Source organism: Serinus canaria, chromosome 2 (genome assembly GCF_022539315.1).
Source record: "Serinus canaria isolate serCan28SL12 chromosome 2, serCan2020, whole genome shotgun sequence".
In the NCBI taxonomy this organism is placed as follows: Eukaryota; Metazoa; Chordata; class Aves; order Passeriformes; family Fringillidae; genus Serinus; species Serinus canaria.
Genome location: NC_066315.1, coordinates 148,841,007 through 148,867,067, shown reverse-complemented (window position 1 = coordinate 148,867,067; position 26,061 = coordinate 148,841,007). Strand labels below are relative to the sequence as shown.

Here is a 26,061-nt window from a genome sequence, read left to right as displayed (position 1 = left end):
AGAGATGTGCAGAGACAGGGAATGCTGAGAATACAACACAGACAGCTAGGAAAGGGCAGGAACAGCTTGAGGAATGTGTTGTGATGCTATAAAAACACCAATGAATGCCCTCCTTCCTGACAGCCTCTAAGGAATGTTTATCCACTTGCTCTGTGTGTATGGAGATGCCACCTGAAGGTGGTGGCACCCAGGCAGGTGGCTGTGGGGAGGATGGGTGCAGTCAGGCTGAAGTCATTCAGTGAAATGGGTTTGAAAAGCAGAGCATGCTGGGTTACAGAGAGGAGAGGTGTGTGCCTCTCTTCACTGATGCTGTTTTGTTTCACTCACATCGCCGTGGGAACGTCTATTTGCATGGTAGATAAAATTGCCAAATAAAGAGGGGAAAAAAAGAAGGAGAAGGACTGGAAATAGGAACAGAACAAGCTGCTCCTTCCTTCAGTCAGACAGGGTGAAAGTACATGGCAAAACGTAGCCCTCATGATCAACTGAAGTTTGACCTAGAAGCTGATGATCTCCATGAGCAAAATGTGAGTGTCAGCCCCACCATCTAAACCTGGTAGGAAGGGCATTCCTCCTAAATTTGGTCTTCACTGTGGGGAGAAAATGTGCTGTGCTTCATAAAAGCACATCAGTTATCAGACAGCTAAACCTCGGGCCCCTGGCTTATTTTCTTTTTCTTCATCTACCACAGACAGATCATTTAATTCTCCCACCCTGAGTACAGTAAGATCGACTCTGAACTCAAGCAGCCCTGGGTGATGAGGTCAGGATTGCTTAGAATGAATTTGGTGAAGTAATAAAATCTTGAAGGCAAGCTAAAGAAGAGGAAAACAGTAGGAGGTAGGAACTAGGTACTCTGTTACTAAGTCTCTTCCAGTTCCAGGAAACTGAAAAGATTTTCTCAGTCCTCATGACTGCAGAGACCTGAATGAGTAAATTTAAAAATGCTGATAAGCAAACTAGCAAAATACTTTCTGTTAATACATTTTCCCTAAGATTAATAATTTCTTGCAGATTCTGTAGTAGGAAACTGGTGGAAAGGGTGGTTTTCTTACTCAATTTCACATTCCTTTCATTCAAAAGCAACCACCTTGATTAAGAGTGAAGACAGAAACACATGAAGGATTCTAGTTAATTTAAATAAAAATGCACTTTAGCCCTTCCCATTATGCTGATTTCCCCATCCTGGTTTTTCTCATGCTACATTGGTGCAGAGTAATCAAATTTGCATAAGTTGAAGAAAATGCTGAATCCATCTCTGTATTTGCCCGTGTCAGTGAGGCATGCAGGAAGGGTTTGATACATTTCACTTGAAAGTTGTCCTGGTTGTGGTAGTTTTGAATTTGGCCTTTTTTGAGTGAAAAGGAAGAGCAGGGGATGGTTAATTTGTGATTTCTTGTGATGCATTTCTTTCCCAGTTGTTGTGGGAAGCTCCTCTCCTAAGACAACAGAGCTCAGATTACCAATCACTGCTGTGATCTTCCATGTGAAAGATAATGCCAAATTGTAATATCACTGTTTCTCTCCTCTAAAAGATTTAGAAGTCCCAGGCTGCTTGTTCTGTGCCTGCCTGAGGCCTTTCTACCTGTAATTGCTTTGGGCTTTTGCTTGGCATGGCACAGCTCTAAATTTCATTGAGCCTGCAAGGTTAGTTGTTTTGGAAGGATGGTTTGAGTGACATTTAATCCAATTTATCTGCCAGCCTTTACCTGGCTGTATTTTGGGGATAGTCAGGCCAATCTGGCTGCTCTGTGTCATTTTTGTCCCAGGCAGCTTTGCAGTGCCAACCTGCCATTAAAAATGTGTCAGGCAGAGTAACTCCAGCAGTGCTCTGCATTGTGGCCCTCCCTGCACGGTGTTTTATTGATCTCTAATGCAGACACTCCAGCCTCATTATTCTACACGCAATAAAATGTGAATCTCTGAGCCTGGATGCTGCTGAGAATGGGAGATCCTCATAAAGGCTGTTTATGTGTCTATGTGTACTAAAAAGCAAGAGATAAACATCTCTGCATTTGCATTTGGTTTGAAAGCCAGAGCCAAACGTCACCCAAGGAGATGTGAGAGCTGGCAGGAGCTGTGGGAGGTGTAGTGGCTGCTGCTGGAGCTGGCCATATCCCTGCTAGAGGTGCAGGAGGCTCCTGGAGGTTGGGGAAGGTAGAGCAGCCTTCCTTGGTTTGCTCCCCGAGTCATATAAAAGCTCTGAAATGCTCTTTTTTCATGGTTCCAGGAGATTTCCTCCTTGGAACTGCCTGCAGTCTGAAGTACAAAATTAGCTCAGACAAGTGAGACTGGTTTTACCTGTGCTCATATAAACTGGGAGATAACAAGAACTTGTGAATGGTGCTGTGCAAATCAAAGGCATCTCCAGGGCCTCACAGCCCCTCCATGCTCCAGATGCCTGAAATGTGCATGTGAACAGAGCAGTGGCCAGAGAAAAAGGAACTTGTGCTCCTTCCTATTCTCCAGAATTAGTTTTTCAGTCCAGGTGGGGGACTGCTGGCTCAGACTGAACTTGCTGTCCACTAGGAGCCCCAGATCCCTGTCCAAGGACTGCTTTCCAGCCTCTTGTTCTCCTTCCCCACTCTGACAGCTCTGCCACATCCATCCCATGACACTGTGTTTGTATCATCTTCCCAAACCTTCACACACAGAAATTAAACCTTCCTCCCCAGGACACAATTCTGGTGGAGTTTGGAGTGGAAGTGGAAGGAGGTGATGTAGAAATGGGTTTGTGTTGTCTCATTCCAGGCTTAAACAAGTTCCCTTCTCAACTGTCTCCATGCTGAGGCTGAAAGGAGAATTTGTGAGTGTCTTCCTCAGCCCTTCATTCTCCTGTCCCCGTGGTGTCACTCACCTGGTGGGCAGTCTGTAAATCCAGATGAAATAAATCTTGGTATTTACATCAATCCTTGCAGTTATTTTTGACAAGATTGTGAGAGGCCCACCTTATTTCTCACCTTTATTATCCATCTTGTACTAACTTGAAGGGACTAACTCCCTGGAGGGAGTTGGTTTTGTCCTCTGTTGTATAATTTTTTGTCTACATCCTCAGGTTTTGGGGAGGATTGGAGAGGAAATTTTCCTTTGAAATCACTAAACATTTCTCTGTCACTTAAAGATGCTTCTCATCAGACTCCAGTCAACATTTTATGCCCTGAATTTATGGGAAGGGAACAGTTCTTGTAACTGGCAATCAGGAATGTCATCATTGAAGTTAGTGATGTAAAAAGGAGCTGCAGGAGGTGCCAGGACACTCTCACTGCTTCAGGAGACTCCCAGCTCTCTGCAGATGGACTGTGAGGGCTGGCTGGTGTCATGTTAGCTGGAGTTCCCATCACATTTCTGCTTCTCTGTGCAATAAAGACCATATGGGAGCCAGAAGAGAGGTCATTTCAATGCCTTACTTGGTGATTTTGTGTGACAAGAGTTGTCAAATTTGTGATATTTTGTCCCTTCTGATAGACAAATGGGGAGTGAGGCAGGACCAAGGTTGTGAGGGGGCTATTTTTGGAGGGGTCTCAGAAATTCAACTTCTGAGGCAAAGATTTTACTGCTGATAAAGTACAGGCACTGACAGAAGCTGTCACCATCCAGATAAAACCTTTTTTTTTTTTTCCCCTATCAGCAGCTGCATATAGCATCTCCCCATTGGTAGAATAAATCTGATAAAAAATGTAGTTGTAAGCAGCAACGATTTTATCCTGGTGAAAAGATTTTATCCGACAAGAAAAATGTTGTGCCTGGGCATAATTTTTTAGATATGATGAACAGCATGGTATGACCCTCAGTCCTAAGGATTTCATGTTAAAAGAACTACTGAGCATATCAGATATACTCAACTTTTTCCTCTGCTATAATTTTTTTTTTCATTGGCAGAGCTCAGTTTATAGATACATCTTGACAAAAGTCTGCCAGAGGCAAATTTCAACAAAAGAACAACTTCAAACACATTCAATTAACAATTTATGAAAGGAAATCTGACATAAAATTACACAGAGATTCACAGGGCATAAAATCTGGCACTAAATCAAATTTATTGTGGAAATGCCTGTACAGGGAGTTATGGCCCCTTCTAGTGCCGTGTCAAAGGGAACTTTATCTGTGGAGGCTCAGCGAGTGCCCTCCATCTGATCTTTCCTTGCTATAAATAAAATGTTTTGTCAGACATGGCAATGAACATAACTCAGAAGGGAATGAAGAGCACTGATAAGCCCAGCTATATGCAGCTTTCAATCAGAAGCATTAGAAGTGATTTGATTTCTTCAGAGTTTCAGATTTAAGATTTTTTCACTTTATCACAGAAATGATTGGCTCAGTACCATGGACAGCACAAAAAAATTTCTCTTTTATTTGTTAGCACAGCGTACAGACCGTGATAGCAGGTCATGGTGACTGTATTTAACATTATTATGGAGCCATTTTTATGTCTGGAAGGAAATATCAGTCCCTCTGCATCCTGCTGTTTTACTGATTTACTCATTCAGCCCCGTGGTTGGATTTTTTTTCAGATGTTAAGGATGCAAACACGTGTAATTGCGTTCAGCAGCTCTGAAATTAACTTAGGTCACTACTTTGTTTAGAGAAAAAGATCTGTGTCTAGACCTTTACCTATCTAAACATGTGGGTAGCTGGTTTTCTTCTAAAAGATGACTGAGCAGCAGCCCTGCATTGTGTTTTGTGAGTAATTTGCAGGGCTATTTACAGATACCAGACCCAGCCAGTGAAGATGACAAATAAAGTTGACACAGGCCAAGATAAGTCATATTTATGGTACAGCTGTGTTATTCCATGGACTAACCTAATATGAAGAGCTGGTTGCTGCCTCCCCTGTTTTCCCTGTGCTCCCACATCAGAACAGGAAATATTTGAGCATCTGTAAATTTGTCATCTTCCCCTGAAATTCAGACCTGCATAGGACAAGCATGGCTTTGAGTGTCCATTCGTGGGCATTGAGGTCCTTGGGGCAGTGTCCTTGCTGTGACCAGAGTACACAAATCTCTTCAGAACACTTCTCCTCTGTCTCCATAAGGAAGATTCTCGGGATCTTCCAGCCCACTTGGCCATGTGCAGTTCGCCTCTGCTCATCTGAGCCCCCTGGTGAAGATGAGAGGACACCTCTGCCAGTAAATGAAGTATTAGAATACCCCAAGGGTTTTTTCCAGAGTCCATTAATACACTCTTTTGGCACTGAAACACTCTACCAGGAAAGTTAGTGTCCAAGGCACGTAATAATTAGTGAATAAAACACCCCCAGAGTATCTTAATCCTATTAAAATATGTCTTATAAAGTGTAAATTAATCTTTAACCCAATTTTAAATGATGATTTTCTTCCTGTAACACACCCTTTCTCAGTAGATCCCTGGAAGGCAGAGGTGAAACAATGTAAGACATTAATGTCAAAGCTTTTCATCATCTGCTCATATTTTGAAAGATACTTGACTGTTTGATGCTGATTTTCCTATTTCCTTCCACTTCTTCCATCACCCCACTTCCTTCACCATGTTGTGTTATTTCCTTGTCTCCAATGAGATATGTTATAATAATAATGAATTCATTTCATAAGAGAAAGCCTAAGTGTAGGCAAATGCAAAAATTCTTTTGTTTCTAAATACAGGAATTGCATACTTTTAAAGAGTTGGAGAAGAGTTAGAGTTTAGAGAGCTAAATAAACATTTCCAGACTCAAATCTTGCCAGTCCTTCCAGTTCTCCAGTCCTGTGCCCTTTCTTCTAAATGCCCCATGGCCTCACTTCCTGTTCACACTGTGGGAATTCAAGGGAATTAATACTTTTGACAGCAAAGGCTTTTATTTTTTGAGCATCACTCCCAGTGTTTTGGCTTCAGATAAACCCAGATTCAGAGAACTGAAGATCCCCCTGAGTACTCCTTTTCTCCTGTAGCTTTCAGAGGCTTTGGGGATGTTTAGGTCAAGGATGTGCTGTGGCCACTGCCATTTCTTCTTTCAACTTCAGAGCATCAGAAGCACTTGACTTGCTTTTTTATTGTAACTTTTGGTTAGGAGTCAAATCTCAGCTCAAGACCAAGTTAGAGGTCCATGAACATTGTTTTGAGTGGTATCCTCATGCAGTTGTAAGGTTGGAGTCTTCAACAGCTCCTCTTAGTTTAGAACTTGAGCTCAGCCTACAGACCAACCTTGACTCAGTTCATTCTCCAAGTCCAGTTAGGACTGAACCTGACACAGGCTCAGAACCCAAAGGCTGGGTGGAAAAGACCTTGTTAAACCTCTGCCCCTACTTTTTGGGGAGATACAACTGGTTCTTAAACAAGGTTTTAAAATCTGAACCTGAATATAAGTGCAGCTCCCAAAATAGAAGAAAATGGTATCTTGGGGCTTATAAAACAAGTTAGGGCCATAAAAAGAACAAAAGGGAGAGAAGTCTATTAAACAGGCAGATAGGCCATGGGTGGATGATTTTCAACTGAAAGAGGAAATATTTAGATTAGATATTAGGAAGAACGTCTTTCCTCAGAGGGTGGTGAGGCACTGGAATGGGGTGCCCAGAGAAGCTGTGGCTGCCCCATCCCTGGAAGTGCTCCAGAGCAGGTTGAAATGATCTTTAAGGTCTTTTCAGCCCCAACCATGCTGTGACTCTCTGACTGTGATCAGAAAAACCGAGAAAACTCCACAGAATGAACACCATGAACCTGTGAGTTGCTCAAGCTGATCACTCTGCGCTCACATCCCTGCAGTGATTTCCTCCTTTTTAAGCTGTGCTGTTTATCTCATAAATGGAGAAGATTGGAACCTTTGTTGTTTGAATGTTGCAAGTTGGATCATAAAATCTTCAATACATATGATTAGGATTTCTTTGTGCCCAAGAAAGTGTCTAATTCAGGAAGAATTTTCAGGGATATTAAACAAGGTAAATGTGTTATTTTTTTCAGCTGCATATTGGTGTTTTGTTCTGTCAGAACTGTGGAAAATTGAATTTGGTTAATGGGGCCCTGAAGTAGCTCAGGAGATCTGACTTCAGGTCCTGACATTTCCTTTGAGACTTGAAATGTTTCCTCTCATGTAATTTACTTTTCTCCTCTTCACCTTTCTGCCACTGTTTATGCCGTCTCTTGTATCAATATTTCCTTTCCCCACACTAAAGCTGGAAAACATTTACACTTCCTTTGCTTTCTTTCCATTTTCCCATCCCAGCAGAGCCCTAAGGCCCCCTTCTCTGACCTTCCTGATGATGAGAAGATCTTTAACGGAGGCGATGGCGTGTGGCAGAACCAGGGCCAGGACCAAGCCTTGCTCTCGGAAATCACGGAGGAGGATTTGGAAGCCATCCGCCAGCGGGAAGAGGCCATCCAGCAGATTGAGGTCAGTAACCTCCTCCCAGCACCAGGTTTTGTGAGCTGGAAGTGCAGAATCCTTGCGTTGTGCCTTGCTCAACGTGAAGGAAATCCTGAGTTACGTCGCTGCCAGTACGGCGTTGCTAAAAACGGGGGAGGTTAGCAAGAATTTCTAAACATGGGATTGGGTGATAAATGGAAAAGTTGGAAATCTGTGTGATTTGTAATGAAAATGACAAGAGTTAATTTCTGCTCATGGGTTGATGGTTGGGTTCTTCCCAGTGAGTCTTCCACGTCAGAGTCTGTGGTGAGGTGCTTTAATTGAGCTGGGTTCTGCAGCAAAACAACTTCAACAACTTCAACAGGAATTTGTCACAGGCAAAAAACACTCAGCTTTACCATTAGAGAGAATAATAGGGAGACAAAAGGAAATAACTTGTTAACCTTTTCAAATTATTCAGTATTTTGCAGTGTCAAAGTATTTGGACATTCTTTTCGTAGTTAAAAGAGGACATACTATTTTTATTCCCTTTTTTTTTTTTTTTTTTGAAAGCCCTGTAAAAATATGCAATAAAAGGAACAAAAAGAGGCCTGAATAAGTTAAGCATCCCACATTTTTCTTTTTATACTTTCCTTTTTATGCTTTTGGGAAACTCTTGTTAGTTAAATTTAAGTGATAAACGGGTAAAACAAGAACATGTTAAACCTTCCTAATTTGTATGCTTTTACAGACCTAAACTCAAGATGAACCAAAAAAAAAAAGAGGGCTTCAGAATAATCAGGGCATTTAATTAAGGGCTATACTTTGTCATTTAATTGGATTGGGCTAATTTTATTAGGATAGATTTTGGGTTGCAGTACAGCAGGAGCCGTGATTGAGTTAACAGTGCCAAAAGGGGACAAAAGTTCCTGCTGGGGGCTGGTGCTTTGAGGTTGGGACCTCTGTTTGCAAACAGGGATGGCATCATTTGACTCAGTTCTCCAAGTCAGAAATTTTGACAGTTTTACAGGAGCAGGTGGAGGTCAGTGTTTGTCTAATTTCTGTTGTGGTTCACTGAGCAGAGACAAATGAGCTTTGTGGACTTGTGTCCATTACTAGGGGTGAAACTGTCGATGAATATTGTCACACTGAGTATCTTTGGCCGTGATTTGTCATTTTGCACTTTGAGGGATCTCAGTGAATCCAGCAGGACAAACTGTAGGGAACTTTGTTGCAAAGAAAATGCATGGTTTTTGGGATGTTCCTGCACTTTGATGCTCGGGAGGGATGGTAGGAAATGTATTTCTGAAATTATCTTGTGAGCAGCACCACCGGCTCACTGGAGATATGTGAGAACAGTCTGAGTAGAATCTTGGGCTCAGCTGTCTGGGATGACCCGTCTTGAGCAGGGATGTTGGACCAGATGACCCCACTGTGGTGCCTCAGCCATTCTGTGGTTCTGTGGTTTTGTGATCCCTTTTGTTTCAAATATAATCTGAGCCTTTTCTAGTTTGTCTTTACATTGCCCCTGTCCTCCTCAGGGAAAACACTCCACATTTAGTAGTTGTCCATTAGGCAGTGGGGAATGACAACCCCCAAGGCTGCCTCAAGCCCACCAGCTTTTAAAATCAAGACATGCAGTTGTGTCTCCTTGGAGAGATCTTTATTTATTTTGCTGGTTAAATCCCATTTCTGTGCCACAATTTGATGTCTTTGCACCAAGTTGCACAGGACCATGTGGCCATGGTGAGGTAACTGAGGGGGTGAAGTGAACCCAATCACAATTCTAAACAACTTAAAAAAAAAAAAATCTACATTCATGTCTTGTGCAGGGTTTATATCTATGGATTTGATCCTGGATAGCTTTCTGACTAATATGAATTTATCTCTGAATAGTTTAGTTGATGTAATTAATGATTCAGTCAGCTTAAGCAGTTAATGATGTTTAGGCTTTTGCTTCCTGAGAATTACCCATTTTTTCCCCATCTCCTCTATCCATTTTGCTTTGTTCTCAAAGATCCCTGTTCATCCTCTAACGAGGGCTGCATTCCACAAACATTATTTCAAATGTAGTTTAAACATTTCTCCTCAGGGGGAAAATATTTAGGACCGATGGTATTTTGTTTAACATCTCTTTTGAAAGAAATATAATGAAAATGAGTTTTTTTGGACAGCATTGTTCCTCTCCCCAGCTGTATTTGAATAAGCAGATGGTGCTTTTAAATAATTTTCACTGTGTTTTGTTTTTCTGTTTGTTGACCCACATGAGCATATTTCTTGTGAAAGGACTCATCTTGCACATTAAAACTTCCCTGTTTTCAGTAGAAATTGTGGGTACACAGAGGATTCCTTGAGCTCACAGTCACCACAACAACTTTTTTCCAGTATATTTTCACAACCAGTGAGTAGCCAAGAAGGTTAAAATGACACATTATTCCTAACTGTCAAACCTAACTAATTAACCAGATTTATTGCCAATTTGATGTATGGCATTTGTTGTCCTTTGTTCTTTGGGGACCAGAATGAAGAACAGAGCTGTGCAAGAATTGTTTTGTGCAAGTAGATTGGTCTCGCTGGGATTTCCATGTTGCTGCATATCCAGCACCAGAAACATGCAGATTTTGAGCAGCACAGGAGACATTGAAAGAACATCACATCTTCTGGTTACACACGACTTTAGAGAAGCTCATGGTGCTGGTACCAGTCATGAGACTTTGGTTTAGAGACACTGAATTCGCCCTTTTTGCAAGAAAAACCTTCTTCGTTGCTGAAAAAATAAGGAAATAAATTCTCTTTTCATTTTGTGTCCTGAAAAACAGATATAAAATTGTGCCTATAATAGACATTTTCTTAATGTTCCAATGACTTTTTCCCACTTGTGTGTTTTCCAAAATCTCTTCAGAGGTTTGGGTTAATGGGACATTGTTCTCTGTCAGGAACATCCCTTGAGGCACTTTGCAGTTCACAGTTTCCACCTAGACAGATAACAGCCAAGTCAAAAGTTCACCTGGCTGTTCATTTTATTTAAATGTGCTCCTTTTGCTATTGCTTGCAGATTAAAACCAGAGACGTCTGCAAGGGAGATGTCTCGCCAAAACCTTACATTTTGGATAAAGATCTTTATTGCTTGGAAATGTCAAAATCTGGTAGGACACAGCAGCCTTGACACAAGTGTTATTTCTTAAAATATTGCTTTGAACTGTTATATAAAACCTATTTTAACTTGAACTGTATTGGCAGTGAATAATAGATGCCATAACAGCTTTATATATAGCACTGTAAAATGTGCCATCAGAAATACATGAGCTGAACTGTAATGTGCATTGTCAGTGCTCAGTGCTGGCACAAGCTCTGTCATAGCAGATATATATATATATAATATATGTAATTTACCATCCCATACCTTTCATTTGCACCTGTGGTCATCTGAAAAATGGGTGGAGATAAAAGTTTGAGAAGAAATGGATGAGCACTGAATGGGGAACTTCACAGAATTTCAGCTGGTGACTGGAAAGACCTATGAAAAAAAAAGATTCTAAATGCGGTATTGATTCAGGAAGCCTGCCGTGATCCCCCACATGCAGACAGCTTCCCCAGGGCTGATGAGAAAGGAAAATGAGGAAAACCTCCCCCAAGGTGGTCCACCAACCCTTTTCCTCTCTCACAGCAGTTTCCCATCCCCATGCTCTGCTTCCAGAGTGGGCATTTTCCTCCCTTGGAGAGTGAGAATGAGAAGTGACCCTTCCCATGGCACAGGGGTTGGAACAAAATTATCTTTAAGGTCCATTCCAACCCAAACCACTTTATGATTCCATGATATCCTGAGGAAAGCAAAACATCCCAGGAACTGCATTTCAGTTGATGCATCCCTTGGCAAAAAAGAAGGAGAGATGGATAGGTTGTGGCAACAGGTGTGAGGAAAATGCTTTTATTTTTAGGAGAGGTTGTTCCCTCTGGGTCGTTGTTGAAAAATGTTGATGTTTATTCCCTATCAGTTTTGAAGAGAAGTGATAGATGCCAGCCTCCACGCCTGTCATTCAAGCCTTTGTAGGCAGACAGAAAATGAAGCACAATAAAAATAAAACAAAAGAAAGCCCCACAGAGTCTGGCAGAGTGTGTTTGTTAGTTCAGACATGTTCCTTGTTCCCTCATTACTATGTATCATTTCTTGCTGAGGGCTCTTTTCGGTAAAATCTCTCACCAATGGTTGCAGTTTAGAGAGTTTAGTGCAAGCTATTTTATACCTTTCATCAGCTTCAATAGTCCAGGGCTTTGACTTATGAGGGCTCTGCCTGTCTCTTCACTGAGGCTTTTTTGACTTAGAGTAATGTATAAATAACACAAGATCATGACAAGCACCATCCGTGAACGATCTGGCGCCGTGTGAGTGTCAAGCTCTCCTCATGACAGCACTGGGGACCCTAATTATCCTGAGCTGCAGAGCTGCCTGCCAGGTTGACATGGCCATCCCTGGGACTGGTATTGAGTTGTTCCCTTAAGAACCAGCTCCAGTATGCTGCCCAGTCTAATTTAAAATGACCCGAGCTGCAGGACTGCTACCATTTATTTCGGGAGACTATTTCACGGTCCGGCAGGCTTCGGTGTTGATGAAATGCTTCCCTCTGTTCTTGCTAAAGATCCCTTTCTCATTCTCGGCTCTTTACACCTAGTGAAACTCTGCTGGACCCTGCAAATAATTCTTCTTCCCCTTTGGCTTTTAAACTCTTCAAATGCAAGCAGTTATCCTCTTCTTCACAAGTTGGTGTCCCTGGCTTTTCAGTCACTTCAGCGCTCTCTTCTCAATTATTTCCCATTTGTCAGTTCTTTGCTCCTGCAGCAGCAGACTGTATATAGGATTTTGGTGTTGTGCCAGAGCTGAACAGAAAAAATGTGTAAAAAGCCCCATGGATGCAGTTCAGAGATTACAAGTCCTGGTGGAAAATTTCTAAATAATTCCTGCACTAGTAAATTAAACTCAGCAAAGACACTAGAATGTGTTCATTACACTTTTTAATTGTTAAGCATGTCCTGACAGACTTTTGACCCAGATTAGCCAGTACTTACCCAGTTACTGACACAGTTTGAGCAGTAATATTTTCTAGAGGCAGTTTTGGTGCAGCCACACTGCTCAGAGGGTAAGGGGATTTAATGATGTGCATGCAGTTAAGTGCAGTTTCAGCGCCTGAGAACTGGCATTTCCCATGTCCTTGCACAGCTACAGCCCTATTGATTTATGAGTTGATCAAAAAAATTTCCTCTAGCCCTCACTGACATTTAGGGAAGAGGAAGAGCAAGGTGAATTAAGGGTGAATTTTGTGGGAAACTGTGCAAGCCTGAGGGCGAAATGAGGTGTAGTGAAAATAGCAGCTGGCCTCTTTGAAAATGTGGAGAAGCCTTAGCAAGTCTGGAGAACAAAGAGCAGCCTATCCCAGTGGAATCCTGCAGTGGCCATTTCCATTGAATATTGATTTGACTGTGCCTCTCCCTCTGTGCCCCTGTGGCCTCCAACACTCCTGCATTGCTGTAAGAGACTTCCCTTCATGTCAAAACCACTCAATCTGCACATCTTTAGCATGTTGCTTTCAAACTGCCAGTCATGCCAGGCAGATCTGAAAAGTTTCATTCCTTTTAGATTCAGGGGTTCTATGAGGCTCACAGAACATCCTGAGCTGGAAGGGACCCAAGGATCACTTAGTCTTGCTCCTGGCCCTGCACAGGACACCCCAGGAATGCCCCTGAGAGCTTTTCCCAAAACAAAAGAGGGGATTTTTTTTTAACTCTGTCAGGCTGGTACTGTGACCACTGCCCTGGGGAGCTGTTCCAGTGCCCAACCACCCTCTGGGGGAAGAACCTTTCTCCTAATGTAGAAGCTAAACCTCCCCTGGCACAGCTCCAGACTGCTCCCTCAGGTTCTATCACTAAAACAGCAAACACATCACATGCTGTATTTCCTTCTCTATTCTGTAATCCCAGAACATCCAAGAGAGGCAAGAGATGAAATACCACTGGGTAACACATTGTGAAGATTCTCTCATCCTCTCCTTCCTGCTCACACATCAATTTTGCTACGGCTGCATACAAAAGTCCAAACTTTTTCTTCTTGCCTGGCTAAAACTGTATTTCTTCCTCTCATGGAAATGATTAGAGCTTGTGTATTTTTGCAATCAGTGTTTCATCAGGGATACGTGTACAGCCTTGGATATCCCTTTGCAAGACAGAGAGGTTTCAGGAATATATCATGAATCTTTTTTAGCCCTAGGCAATTTCTCATGTCTCAGGTGTAACCTTATGACTAAACTGTGTGTAGTGAAGTGTTTTCAACTAAAATGGAGAGGTTTCCACTGTGTGCTAGAGATAATTTTCCTTTTCCCACTTACATTCCCAGTGCCTTATCTAAAGCCTGTTAGTGTCAGGGAGTCTTGCCCTAAACCCTTTCCTTCATGCCCTATTCCTTCAGTGAGCTTGCATGAGGAAGGCAGTAATGAAAACCTGGATTCAGCAAATCCCTTATGTGTGTCTTAAAAGCTTTGCTGAATAGGGATGGAGTTTAGAACCCACTAAAAGTGAAGTATTTCCTCTGCAGAAGGAGAAAATAGTGCTGAGACACACATAATTTGCTAACAATCTGAATTTTAGGAAGACACATCTGCATTTTTATATCCACAGAAACTGAGTTGAGTTAAAGTCTGCTGTATGACCTGTCAATGTGCATTGATAAGGCAGAGAGCTGGAAAGAGAGAGATCTCCAGTGCAGGTGGTGAAATATTGGTTTTCTTCTGCAAATCCTCCTGCTTAAGTGTTAATATTTCTTTGGTGAAAAGAATGTGTCACTTTCCTCCTCCATTTACTGCACTTGTGCCTAAGGTTTTTTTTGCCACCAGATGATGACTGTCTCAACAAAGGGAACATCTTGCCCCTATTTCTGTTAGCACAGAGAGTACAAACATCAAATGCCTCATCCACACAGGAATTTTTGTGGCTGTGATTTGCTGCCTCAAAGGGGAATTACCCTCTCACCCATCAGGTTAGAGTGGTTCACTCTCTAGTTCTCTGATGCTAATTAATAACAATCTACATCAATAGCCCATAAGCCAGTTGAGATTCCCTAGCAGTGCTCAAAAGAGCTGTCCCAGCAGGTTTGGCTTCTTACCTTCCTGACTTGAGTGCTGTGTTTTATTTATTAATTATTTTGGGTGGGGAAATCAGGATTTTTCCCAGTCAAGACAGGGGGGAATAACAGCAGGTGAGTCTTAAGTCATGGAAATATAAAAGTTCCTGTTGGCAAAGCCCTGAAGCATCTCAAGAACCCACTGGAGAGCGAGTCAGCCCTCCCTCATTAGAGCTCAGCAGAGAGGGAAGTGAACCAAGGATGTGAAAAGAACCCACAGAGGAAACAAGGGAAGAGATGACTGAGAAGGACAATGAAATCCACATTTCACAGCAAGACCTGTTCCCATTCCCTCCTATTTACCAAAAGGTGCCTGGTCCTTTATAAATTATCCTTGACAGGAATATTCTCCCACATCCTCACAGAAATTAGACTGAAAATCACATTCTTAACATTGTTAACAATGAATGTCAAATTTTAGAGGCTGATGACAAAGACAGTATTAGTTTATGCCCTCTGCACTGTGCAGGCTCATTTCATTCAAGTGTTCTTAAATACTTTTAATTGCTCATTTATGAAAGAGGATGTTACAGAGCTGTCTATCCCCACCACCCTGACCACCATTTATCTACCCAGAGTGTCTCCTCTGGTTGTCATTTCCTTCTCTGCACTGAAGTCACCTCTTCCCATCTGTATTGAGGCTCTCAGATAACTCACTTGAGGCAGAAAGACTATTAGACTCACCTAGGAGCCATGGAGAATTGCAAATTTTAGTGTTATAATATATTTCCTTCAGTGCAAATTTTTAGCCAGACCCCTGAGCAGCCTGGTCTGACCTCAGAGTTGGTCCTGCTGCGAGTGAGAGGCTGGACTTGAGCTCTCCTGTGGCCTTTTCAAACCTGAATTATCCTGTGATCTCATGATCTCATTATCTCTGCACCTCCTTTGACTGCACCACTGAGGGCTACCAAAAGTTCATGTGTTAATCTTGCTTCAGTCTAAAGACAAAACAGCTCTATTTCCCTGCCTGTGTGAGCTCCTGAGTGAGGCTCATTCTCCCTCCTCTTCCATCCATTGTCACCACAGGCAGGAGTTCATGCTTTCCTGCTCTGTTCATACCATATTTGCCATTTATTTGGGGAAATAATTAGGATATTTTACCCATCAGAAAAGTGGGTGTCCCTGGAAGAGAAGTCCTCTGAGGTGACCCTGTGCCCAGTGGGTCTGTGTGCCATCAGAGGGTTTGCCCAGAGAAGCTGTGAATGCCCCATCCCTGGAAGTGTCCAAGGCCAGGTTGGATGGGGCTTGGAGCAACCTGGGATAGTGGAAGGTGTCCCTGCCCATGGGAAGGGGTTGGAACAAGATGATCTTAAAGGCCCCTTCCAACCCAAACCATTCTGTGATTTTGATGCAGAGATGTAACCAGAGTCATGTTTCAGAAGAATTCATAATTCTCTTGTCCAGCAATAACTGGAATGCAGATGTGGTTTGGCCATGTTGGCATCAAAATCAGCATTTTTAAAAATGAGGAGTGTTATTGAGATAAGAAAAAAGTTGCAATGTCTTCTAATTTAAGGCTAAGGGATTGCTGTTGAAGGATGTGTGGTAGAAGGGTTTTAGATCCAAGATCAACACATGTCCAGATTTTTTTTTTGTAATTTTATTCTTAATATCTTCCACTAAGTTGTCAGGACTAAAAAGATTCTTCTGGATCACTCAAAGTGTTCCTGTGAATGTCTAAGACTTCCTTCTTTCCAGGTTTTAAACTGTTCCATGGCTTTTAACTGAAAAAGAGCAGGTTTAGATCAGATATTAGGAAAAATCCCTTCCCTGTGCCCTGGCACAGGTTACCCAGAGAAGCTGTGGCTGCTCCATCCCTGGAAGTGTCCAAGGAAAGGTTGGATGGAGCTTGGAGCAAGCTGGGATGGTGAAAGGTGTCCCTGCCCAGGGCAGGGGGCTGAAACAAGATGAACTTTAAGGTCTTTTACAACCAAAACTATCCCACGATTCTCTGCTGTACCTACAGCAACAAACATCTGCTTATTTTTAACTCCACCTTTGGAGCTGCTGATTTTTGGAACAAATATTCCTGAATTTCATCTTTCCTTGTCAGTTCTCCCAAGAGGGATCAAAGCTGCCAGGGATTTCTCACCTTGCTCCTATTCCCACTTCACAGCTGGAGATACTGAGACTTTATGGATTGTTTCTCTGCCAGTGGAGCTCCATAGAAATGTAAATGCCTTGCTTAAGACCTGGGAAAGAGTCAGGATCAGTGCCAGGATTAAAATGCTGCTTGTTCTGTACTTCCATATCCAGTTCTCTTCAGACTGTGCTGGGATGAGAGATCCAAATACAGGATCTGGCATATTTAGCTTCTAATTTTTCTTCCTGTTTGAATAGTGAGGCAGAGGGAACGTGCTCCTGTTCAGAAAGCACACTGTCATCCACTCAGCTTGGATGGAGCTCAAGGAAAACACTGATCCTGATTTGTAACTGAAGGAAGATCTTCCCTGCAGGGGGGGAATTGCTGGGGTATGAAGTTTCACCCATGATACCGGGACTTTATCAGGAGGTGCTGAACAGCAGCTTCTCTGCAAGCACAGATTGCTCTGTCAGAGACAGAGAACCTCTGAAAAATCTTCAGATGTGAAGATGAGGCTGCAGGAGTGAGGGCAGGGGGGAAAGATCTGCTCTGTGCTTGTAGACATGAAACACACCTGAGGGAAAACCCACAGGTAATGTCAGTTGTGTCAGACAAGGTGGTGCTGAGGGATTTAAGATGAGTTTCTGTTGTGGGCCTGAGACAGATGTGCTCAAGGGATTCAGTGCTTAGAGCTGAGTGCTGGAGTGTCACTCTGGTTTTTTAAGTTTTTCTGAGCCTTCTGATGTTTACATTCTTGTAACAAACTTTCTCACATCCTTTATGTAAATAACTTAGTGTTTTGCATTCTCTTATAGAAGAAGAGAAATTTAATAGACTGTTTGTTTGTCCACTGTCATTGTAGAGGTGCCACTGTCACCCTCCAATCCACTGTCACTTTTGAAAATCTATAAATGTTAGAGTCAAAAATTGAAAGTTCTTTTTTTACCATCAGAAAAAGTGTTATTTCATAACCTATAGTGACCCTGGAGACTTCGATCAGGCATGTGCTGATTTTCTGAACTATGCTTTGTTGCAAAAGGAATCTTTGCAACAAAGGAATCTTTGCATGGTTCTTGGCAGATCCTTTTCTCTCCTGGAAGTGGTGAGAGCCCAGATAGCTGTTGGTGTTGAGGAACAGCAACTTTGAATCTCATCCAGCACTGAGAGCTCTTACATGAGCAGCTCTTTGAAAAGGCTGCTAGTTCCTCATGCAGGACAAAACTCACTTCATCTGCAAGACCAGTGGTTGGAGGCAGCAGCTACTCCCCCTTTGCCTATCCAGTTTTAGGAACTGACCACAAACCCAGTGAGTTTGAGGAATTACAGTATCATATAATTGCCTAGGTTGGAAAAGACCTTTAAGATCATCAATCAAAGCATTGATCTGGCTGCCAAACTCACCACTGCACCATGTCCCCAAGTGCCACATCTAAACCTCTTTTAAATCCCCCACGGATGATGTCTCTACCACCATCCTGGGCAACTGTGCCAGGATCTGACAACCCTTTTGGGAATTTTTTTTTTTTTTTAATATCCAGCCTAAACCTTCCCTGGTGCAACTTGAGGCCAATTCCTCTTGTTCATTGCTTGTTACTTGGGAGAAGAGACCAAACCCCACCTCACTGCAGCCTCCTGGGAGGACAGAGGACATTACTGCTTGTGCTCCTGATCCCTTAATCAGTCATCCCAAGTCCTGAAGTCTCTTGATTGTCCTTTTTATTGCAACTTCATTGCTACCTAGCAGGAAAAAAAAATCAATAACAGACAATAATCTGAGGGTTGTAGCAGGAGAGGAAGTTTTCACATCTTTAGCCCAGACTCCAGGGAGGCAGTGGACTGCTCTAAGAAGTGGGTCTGGTCTGCACATTGGGCTTTATTTTCCCTTCAGGAAGAAGCCTTTTCAGCTGCTCTGTCATCTGTACCAAACAGGTGAACCAAAGGACCTTCAGAAAACTTCAATTTAACAAGGATTTCATTAATGTGATGGTTCAGTCTCAGACAAGAAAACACCTGCCCAGAATCACTGCAGCTGAAGGGGGTTGCACAATGTAACCCATATGCTCTCCCCACTGCCCAAAACAGACACACTCTACTCTCTCTATTCATGGAGAGTCTCCCTCCTATGGTTTCCAGGGATTTGTGTCTTCCTCAACAAAATTCAGGTGAGAGCAGAAGTGACTCTTTATTTTTGGTATTTTTAGCATAGGGTGGGGGCAGTGGGAGACCAGTAAAGAGGCAAAGTGAAAGATGTCTTGATCAGCAGTGATTCAGCAGAATTTCATATTTAGTCTTGTTCTGACAGTCTCTATAAAAATCCTGCAAATTGCTGAAAACTTCAGTCCTTCAGCCTGATTTGATTACTGGGTGCTGTGAGCAGCCCAGATCCAAAAGTCACTCTGTAAGCACCAGCCCCTGTATTTGGCATGACCCTTTAAAACAGTCCTTAAAAATGAATTTTCTGGAGGATTTCAGTTGCCACACAAGGCATTTTTCCCATTCTCCTTTTCCTTGCTAAATGCATCCAAAAAATGTAAAGTGGGGGTGGGAGGGGTGGGCAGAAGGAAATTGAGAGCAAACCCCATGACTCCTCTGCCTCCCTGATTTCAGCTCATGCTTGTATATACAAGTCTCAGCATTGGGATGCAAGGAATTTTGGGATTAAGTCCTTCTATCCTGAGTGTATCTGGAGGAGATAAAAGGAAATCCTGCACCTTTGCATGTTGGTGCTGGTTGCTTAGGAGGGAGTCACCTCCTGCTGAAGTCTGACAGGGCTAAGTCGTGTTCCCTCAATTCCTTCCCCCTGATGTTCTTTCCAATTTATATCACTGAGAAGGGTTAAGGAAGGTGACTTCAGGTGTTGCCATTAGAAAGTCAAATTGCAAAAATAAAGCATTAAAAATAAATGCCGCAGCGGAATTGCTGAGCCAGGGAATAAAGAGCTTTCAATGCAAGCAGGGAACTGGCTGTGCATTTCTCCACCAGTCACCTGTCTCCCTATCTGAGGATTAAGGACTCTGTGTCTTTTAGTCCTGCATCTTCCCATTCAGCTCCAGGTGCTGCTGAATGTCACAACTTTTTACAGCTTGCCTATTAAGATTTAGAGGAACTTCCTTCCTTTTATTTGGATGGCAGGAGGAGGATTATTGCTTGTTCTGAGTCACTTCATAGGAGAGACCCAAGGAGAGTCTCTCATAAAAGAGTAGATTTTAAATATAGGTGGTATTCCCTAAATAAACGTCAGGAATTTGGTGAGTCGGTAATTTGCTTATAGGGTGGATCCCCAGCTATGGGGAATTGTTATAGATCCACTGACTTCCCTGCTGTCAGTGAACTGGTGTCTCCTTTTGAATGACTTTCAAACTCCTCCAGAGAAAAGCATGAACAGCACTTCTGTCATGCACAGCTTTCCTCTCCCCTGGGTGTTTTTGCAGGAGCACGAGGTATTTTACAGCCATACTCAAACAGATCTTGCCACACTAGATCATCTTTCAATGTTTTTCTGTCCTTGTCCCTCCCTCAAGGTATCATGTTATCCCCTAAATCTCAGGGTGCTGTGGTTCTTTCCTGTTTACCCTGGACCTTTGCTGGGGCTGGAAAGCAGTCAGATGGAATATTTTCAGGATTCCTTGCTGCTGTGTGCTCCCAGAGCTGGGATTTGCTCATGGGATCATGAGCAATCACCATCATTGCTGCAGGCAGAGGGCAGTCCAGAAGATTTTAGGGCTGGAATCTGTGCAACACAGAGAAGGTCTGGAGCAGGCTGAGGGGCAAGATGAAAATCTCCAATATCCCAGTAGCACCATCATCTCCTAACTGGGGACAGTGCCATATCAGGAGTTTCTACAGCTGTGATGTCCCCAGGGCACCACTACTACATCCCCACCAACCCATGCAGTTGTTACACCATGGGGAACAGTCTAGGCTTCAAATCTAGCTCCATCTGAGCTCTCTTTTCTTCTTCTCCATCCCTCCACACCCCCTGAACCTGGTGTTGATGAATTTTGCAGCACTCTGTGTGGGAGCAATGAGGTGTGGGTTAGAGACTATTACATAAATACCTCTTGCTGGTTTTTTTTCCTCCCAGTTCCTATGGAGTTAGAGCACCTATTGTTGTGTGCCATCAAACAGGCTGCCACAATAGCTTGGGAGGAGCTGTGAGGAACCAGCACGTTGTTTTCCAGGTGGATTTTCTCTGTTGGGTCGAGTGGGTGGCTGAGCAGATGGCTCAGCCATCTCAGATGGTGCTGAAGGCTCTCTGATGCTTGGTGACCTCCAAGGGGGATAGAAAGTAAGAAAAAGAAGATAGTGCAGAAGGTAATCTCACCCCTGAGGAGCTGCAGCTGTACTAATCACCAAAGATTAGGAACAGGCCTGCCCTTAACAGGCCACTGCTGTGTCCAGTGAGGAGGAGTGCTATAAAAGAGTGGGTCAGCTAGTTCAGGAGTGAGTTGGAGTTTGTTGGTTGTGCTGTGAGGGGCTACTTGTGAGGCATCAACAAGAAGTTATGGACCTTTAGCAATAAGATGACAACAGACCCCCTCCTCTGAAATCTGGGGTCAGGAGTGCCATGGAGTTCCACCTGCCTCAGCCACATGGTTCCTGTCAGCCACCAAGGTGCTGGCACTTGCTGGCTGTGTTGCTTTAGCACAGGGATAAATGAATCCTCTCCTCCTGAGCGAGGCTGGAGCTGGGAAATGCTGCCAGACTGCCAGCCCTTTGTAATTTAGTGCCTGGTGCATTGTGTGTCCTCATACCTTGTTTGCTGTTCTGGAAGGCACCAGTGCATCCAGCAGTGGTTTTCTTCAGGCTGCTCAAACCTCTCTGCTGGACTTGTGTGCCAAATGTGGAGTCTCGGGAGCTGCAGGAGGAATTTCCATTTCCCCCTCTCACACTTGCATTCCTCAGTGTTGAACATCATTCACAGTTGAATTATTGAAAGTGCTGAGCACCTTCTGATGTTTGCAACAGCCCTGCCCAGTCTTGATGAGCCTGACTACGGAAATGCAGTCTGGTTCTGCCCTGTGATTGCCCCCAGGTGTTGTCTTCTACTTCTTTTCCGTACCAAGTCTGTGGCATTTTTGGAGTACCCAGGATGAAGGAGGAATTGAGGAATCTGACTCCATGTTCTTAGAAGGCTAATTTATTATTTTATGTTATTATATTAAAACTATACTAAAGAATAGAGAAAGGATACTTACAGAAAACTTAGCAAGATACTAATGAAAAACTTGTGACTCTCCAGAGTCCTGACACAGCCTGACTGAGATTGGTCATTAAGTAAAAACAATTCACATGAAACCAATCAAACAACCACCTGCTGGATAAAGAATCTCCAGCCGTGTTCCAAAGCAGCAAAACACTGGAGAAGCAAGCAGATCATTATGATTTTCATTTTTCTCTGAGTTTTTTCAACTTCCCAGGAGAAGAATCCTGGGCAAAGAGAATTTTCCAGAAAATATGATAGTGACACCAAGTCCATGCAATTCATTATTCCATCCATTCCAGACAGTGTCCTCTCATGCCCTGCACATTGGGCATTGCTCTGGATGCAGCCTGGCATTAACATCCAGCTGGCACGTCCTACGAGGTCCAAGCTCAGCTGCCCAAATTCAGTCTGGTTGGATTTGGGCACCTCTTAGGGTATTTTGAGACCTGGGGATGTTTAGCCAGGTCCTCCCTAGGTTTTGGGGACACCCTACTTCTCACCAGGCAGCCAGACTCAGCTCCATGTTCCATTTTTCCTGGCAGGTTTTTCCATCCTCCAGTCTCAAGGCTTGCCTGGAGATTTTGGCTTTACCTGCAACCCCTGTGTCCCTGAATAACTGTGTCTGCTTCACCTGTGTGGCCTCCAGATGAGACTGTTCACGTGGTCCTGTGTTTGTTGATAATTCTGTGTCCAATTCTGCCCCAAGGGAGCTCACCCAAGTCTTCTGCACCTGAATGGAGCTTTCTTGCTAACATGGAATTTGCAGGATTATCACGATGACAGATTGAGATGGTTTTGGTCTTCTCTTTTGAGTTTTTTTTTTTTTAATTGCCTCTCCTCATCACTGATTCACCTTCCTGGATCACTTATATATATATATATATATATATATATATATATATATATATATATAACAATGCATCATCCAGCAAGATGCCTAGAGGAAGCTGACTGTTAACCTTTTGTCAGGATGAAAACTGACCTACTTTTAATTTGGGGTTGGTTTTTTTGTTTGGTTTTTATTACTTTTTTTTTCTTTCTTCTTTTCCTGACCTGCTTTTGCATTTGACATTGCTTTGTACCTCTCTCCATGGTAGTTACCTTCTGTAGTCACCTGAGGAGTGACACCATCACAGACCTCTACAATCTGAAAAAATAAAATTAAAGCAGCTGCTTTACACTTTCTCTTTCATTTCCACTGAGTTATCAACTCATTTAAAGAATTGTGAGGGCTAAGTGAGCTGTGATTTTCCTTACAAGGACCAGGCTATCACAGCCTTGCATGTGCTTTGTTGTTTTGCTGTGTTTTAGCCATTTTACCACGATGTGTAAGGTTTTATTACTCTATTCATCATTCAAACAGCCAGGACTTTTTGTAAAGCTCAGTTGTTTGTAACTGGCAATCTGCAACAGGGCTTGTTCCTAAACAGGGATTAGATGTTCCTGTTAGCAGCTCAGGGGGATTCTGCAGGTCATTAGGATTTTTTGTCACCCAGAGCAAGGTACTTCTCCCATAACTGGAGGTTTCCAGGATGTAGATGTCTCTGCCCGACTTTGAGGTCTTAAAATAATCAGTGGAAACACACATTTAGAACACAGTCCATCCACTATGATTTTAGACATCTGTTCTGTCATGAGCTGACCCATGATCATCTTTCTCTTAGTGCACTGTATAGAATCTCCTGTTATTTATCTCAAGACCTCAAACATGCGTCCATAATCACTGATACCTGCAGGCTGCTTCTTCACCAGACTCTTTGGACAAAATAATGTGTGGATTATTTTTCTTTGAGTGGCAGTGATGCATCCCAGCTTCTGTCACCCCCATGTCTTAGAGCACTTCCTCCCTTTGTGTCTAAGTTGAGAAGAATTTGTCACCTGGATTTTTTTAACTGGAGCTTGCATCTATAGAATCATAAAAATCAGAGAATAATAAAAAAGTTTGGTTTGGAAGGGACCTTGAAGATCATTTAATGCCAACCCCCCTGCCCCCCAGAAGAATTCCACTCACTTGACCAGGTTCTTAGAGCCCTCTTCAACCTGAGCCTGACTAATTCCAGGGATGGGGCACCCCTGGAAGTATTCAAGGAAATAACAAGTATTTGTTTTTCAGAGACCAGTCTTGTCCTACTTATTTTGTGCTTCCTCTTCAAAGTATGGCAGAACAAGATGGTTTCTAGGGTGGCTTCTAACCCAAACCTTTCTCTGACTCAGCTTTCTTGATAATCACAGAATGATGATCCCGTGAGTAAACGCATTTCTAAGCCATCAGTCTGGATAATGAAATCAGAGAAAAACAATGTCCTGATTTTGATGTGCACTTTTAATTGAACAGATGAAAAGCCTTCCATTTCAGCATGCCAGGGTTATCTAAGTAATATTCTGGCACGTTGCCCTTTTTCACCAATGTGACTGTATAGTCCAGCAACAATATGGGCAAAAAATCAATTCCATTGGAAGAAAGTCCCAGTAATTGAATCTCGTGTTAATTGCAGCTCAGAAGAAGAAAATTGTTTTTACTATTTCATAAAACTAAGTGAAAATTTGAGTAAGAGAATGGTTGGCCCGTGTCAAGGTGTAAATTTTTCTTTTGGTCTTGCAGAATGATGCAAGACCCACTTTGATAGGACCTTGCAAACCACTGGCAGTGTCTTGACCCAGGCCAACATTTCTGGTGCTGGCAAAACATTATTTTTGCTCTAGAGGGGAAGCCATACAAGGAGAGACTGAGGCAAGTTGTTCACCCTGGAGGAGATTGAGGGGAGACTTCACTGCAGTTACAATTTCCTTCTGAGGGAAAGAGGAGGGGCAGGCACTGATCTCTTCTCTGGTGACCAGTGACAGGACCTGAGGGAATGGCCTGAAATTGTGTCAGGGAAGGTTTAGGTTGGGTATTAGCAAATATTGGCTCCTGTGAAGTTTTCTTGCTGTGTAAAATTCTCCTGGAATTTCTCAATGTTTGCTGGAACACTGAGCAAACTGGGAACTACCATTGGGCAAGCTCAGACTGAGACCCTAAAAATTTTCCTTGCATGGTCATGGATAGACTGATGTGGGGGTCAGCCTCTTCTCCAAAGGAACAAATGAACAAGAGGAGATGCCCTCAAGCTGTGCCAGGGGAGGTTTAGATCAGATATCAGGAAATAAAACTCTTCACAGAGGGGTTGTAAAGCTCTAAAACAGGGAAGGACTTGTGTCACCATTCCTGGAGCTGTTAAAAAATGTGTTGATGTGGCACTTGGGGACATGGGTTCAGTGGTGGACTTGGAAGTTCTGGGTTAATGGTTGGACTCAATGGTCCTCAAGTTTTTTTTATCCTAAATGATTCTGTGGTTTTATGAAATACAAGTGTTGTGGCAAGAAGGGAGCTGTCTCAAGGAGGTGTGAAAAGCATTCCTTGAGTAAAATTTCTCTCCTCCTGTGCTTTGATCTGGGCTGTAACCTATTCTAGTTTGATTTAGATTTCTCTGGATGGCAGAAGGATCACAGCAATAGAGAACACAAAGTACTTTCCCTGGGAGATGAACAGTCCAATTTCTGCATAGCAAGGGAGCAGGGAAATTTTATCCCAGGAGCATTAATGGAGAATTTGTCAGGAAAAAAAAAGATGACAAGTCCAGTAGTCAAGTGAAATGCAGCTGAACTCTCCTGAATTTTAACTTTTCCTTGCTAACACACTTCTCATTATGGGATTATTATGGGATTATAATGTCTCTGTGTTAAAGGGGAGAGGAAATCCTCAATGTTCGTTGCACTCATCTAACTCCCTTTTCTTCTGGAAATAAAGGGCAAGATAGGGAAAGGGACTGAGGGCAAAGAAAAGGAAAAGAAGAAAATTAAGATTGGAATGAAGCCTTGAAATTGGCAGTTGTCAGCAGCCCTCAGGACAAGTGATAAAATGCTGCATTAAAGTAGCTGCAGTGTGAAATGCCATTGACAGAATAACAAGGATGGGAAATCACTTTATAAATGTGCTTACCAGGATAAACAGATGGGACTGAGGGCAACTCCACTCTGTCACTAAACACTTGAAAGGGCAAAATTTATGGCAATCTATTTTCTGTTTAAAAAAAAAAAACCAACAATGAAGAGATACAAACCTAAACTCAGAGAGGCTTCAGACAGAGGTGAGGGTTCAGTGCACGTGTAAAGGTGGGAATCAGGGCAGGAACACTCTCCTGTAATAAACCATTTTGAGAGCCCAGTAAATCAGAATGTGGCAGGGTGTGATGATGCTGAGGGGGGGAGGGGGCTGGTTCCTGACATTTCACACTGTGCAAAGGCAGGAGCCACTCTGCAGGCATGGCTTGGGG

General features: G+C 42.9%; 1 protein-coding gene across 5 annotated transcripts in view; it reads left to right on the top strand.

Annotated features, from left to right (window-relative positions):
* The window catches only part of TSNARE1 (t-SNARE domain containing 1), a 456,778-nt gene that overhangs the window by 236,653 nt on the left and 194,064 nt on the right, over positions 1-26,061 (top strand). For 4 of the 5 annotated variants that reach the window (XM_050970764.1, XM_050970765.1, XM_050970762.1 and 1 more), the window contains one exon: positions 7,172-7,339. In XM_050970764.1, the coding sequence (XP_050826721.1) occupies positions 7,172-7,339 (168 nt within the window). The remainder of the gene's footprint in view (positions 1-7,171; positions 7,340-26,061) is intronic. The other variant, XM_050970766.1, reaches the window with a different exon arrangement.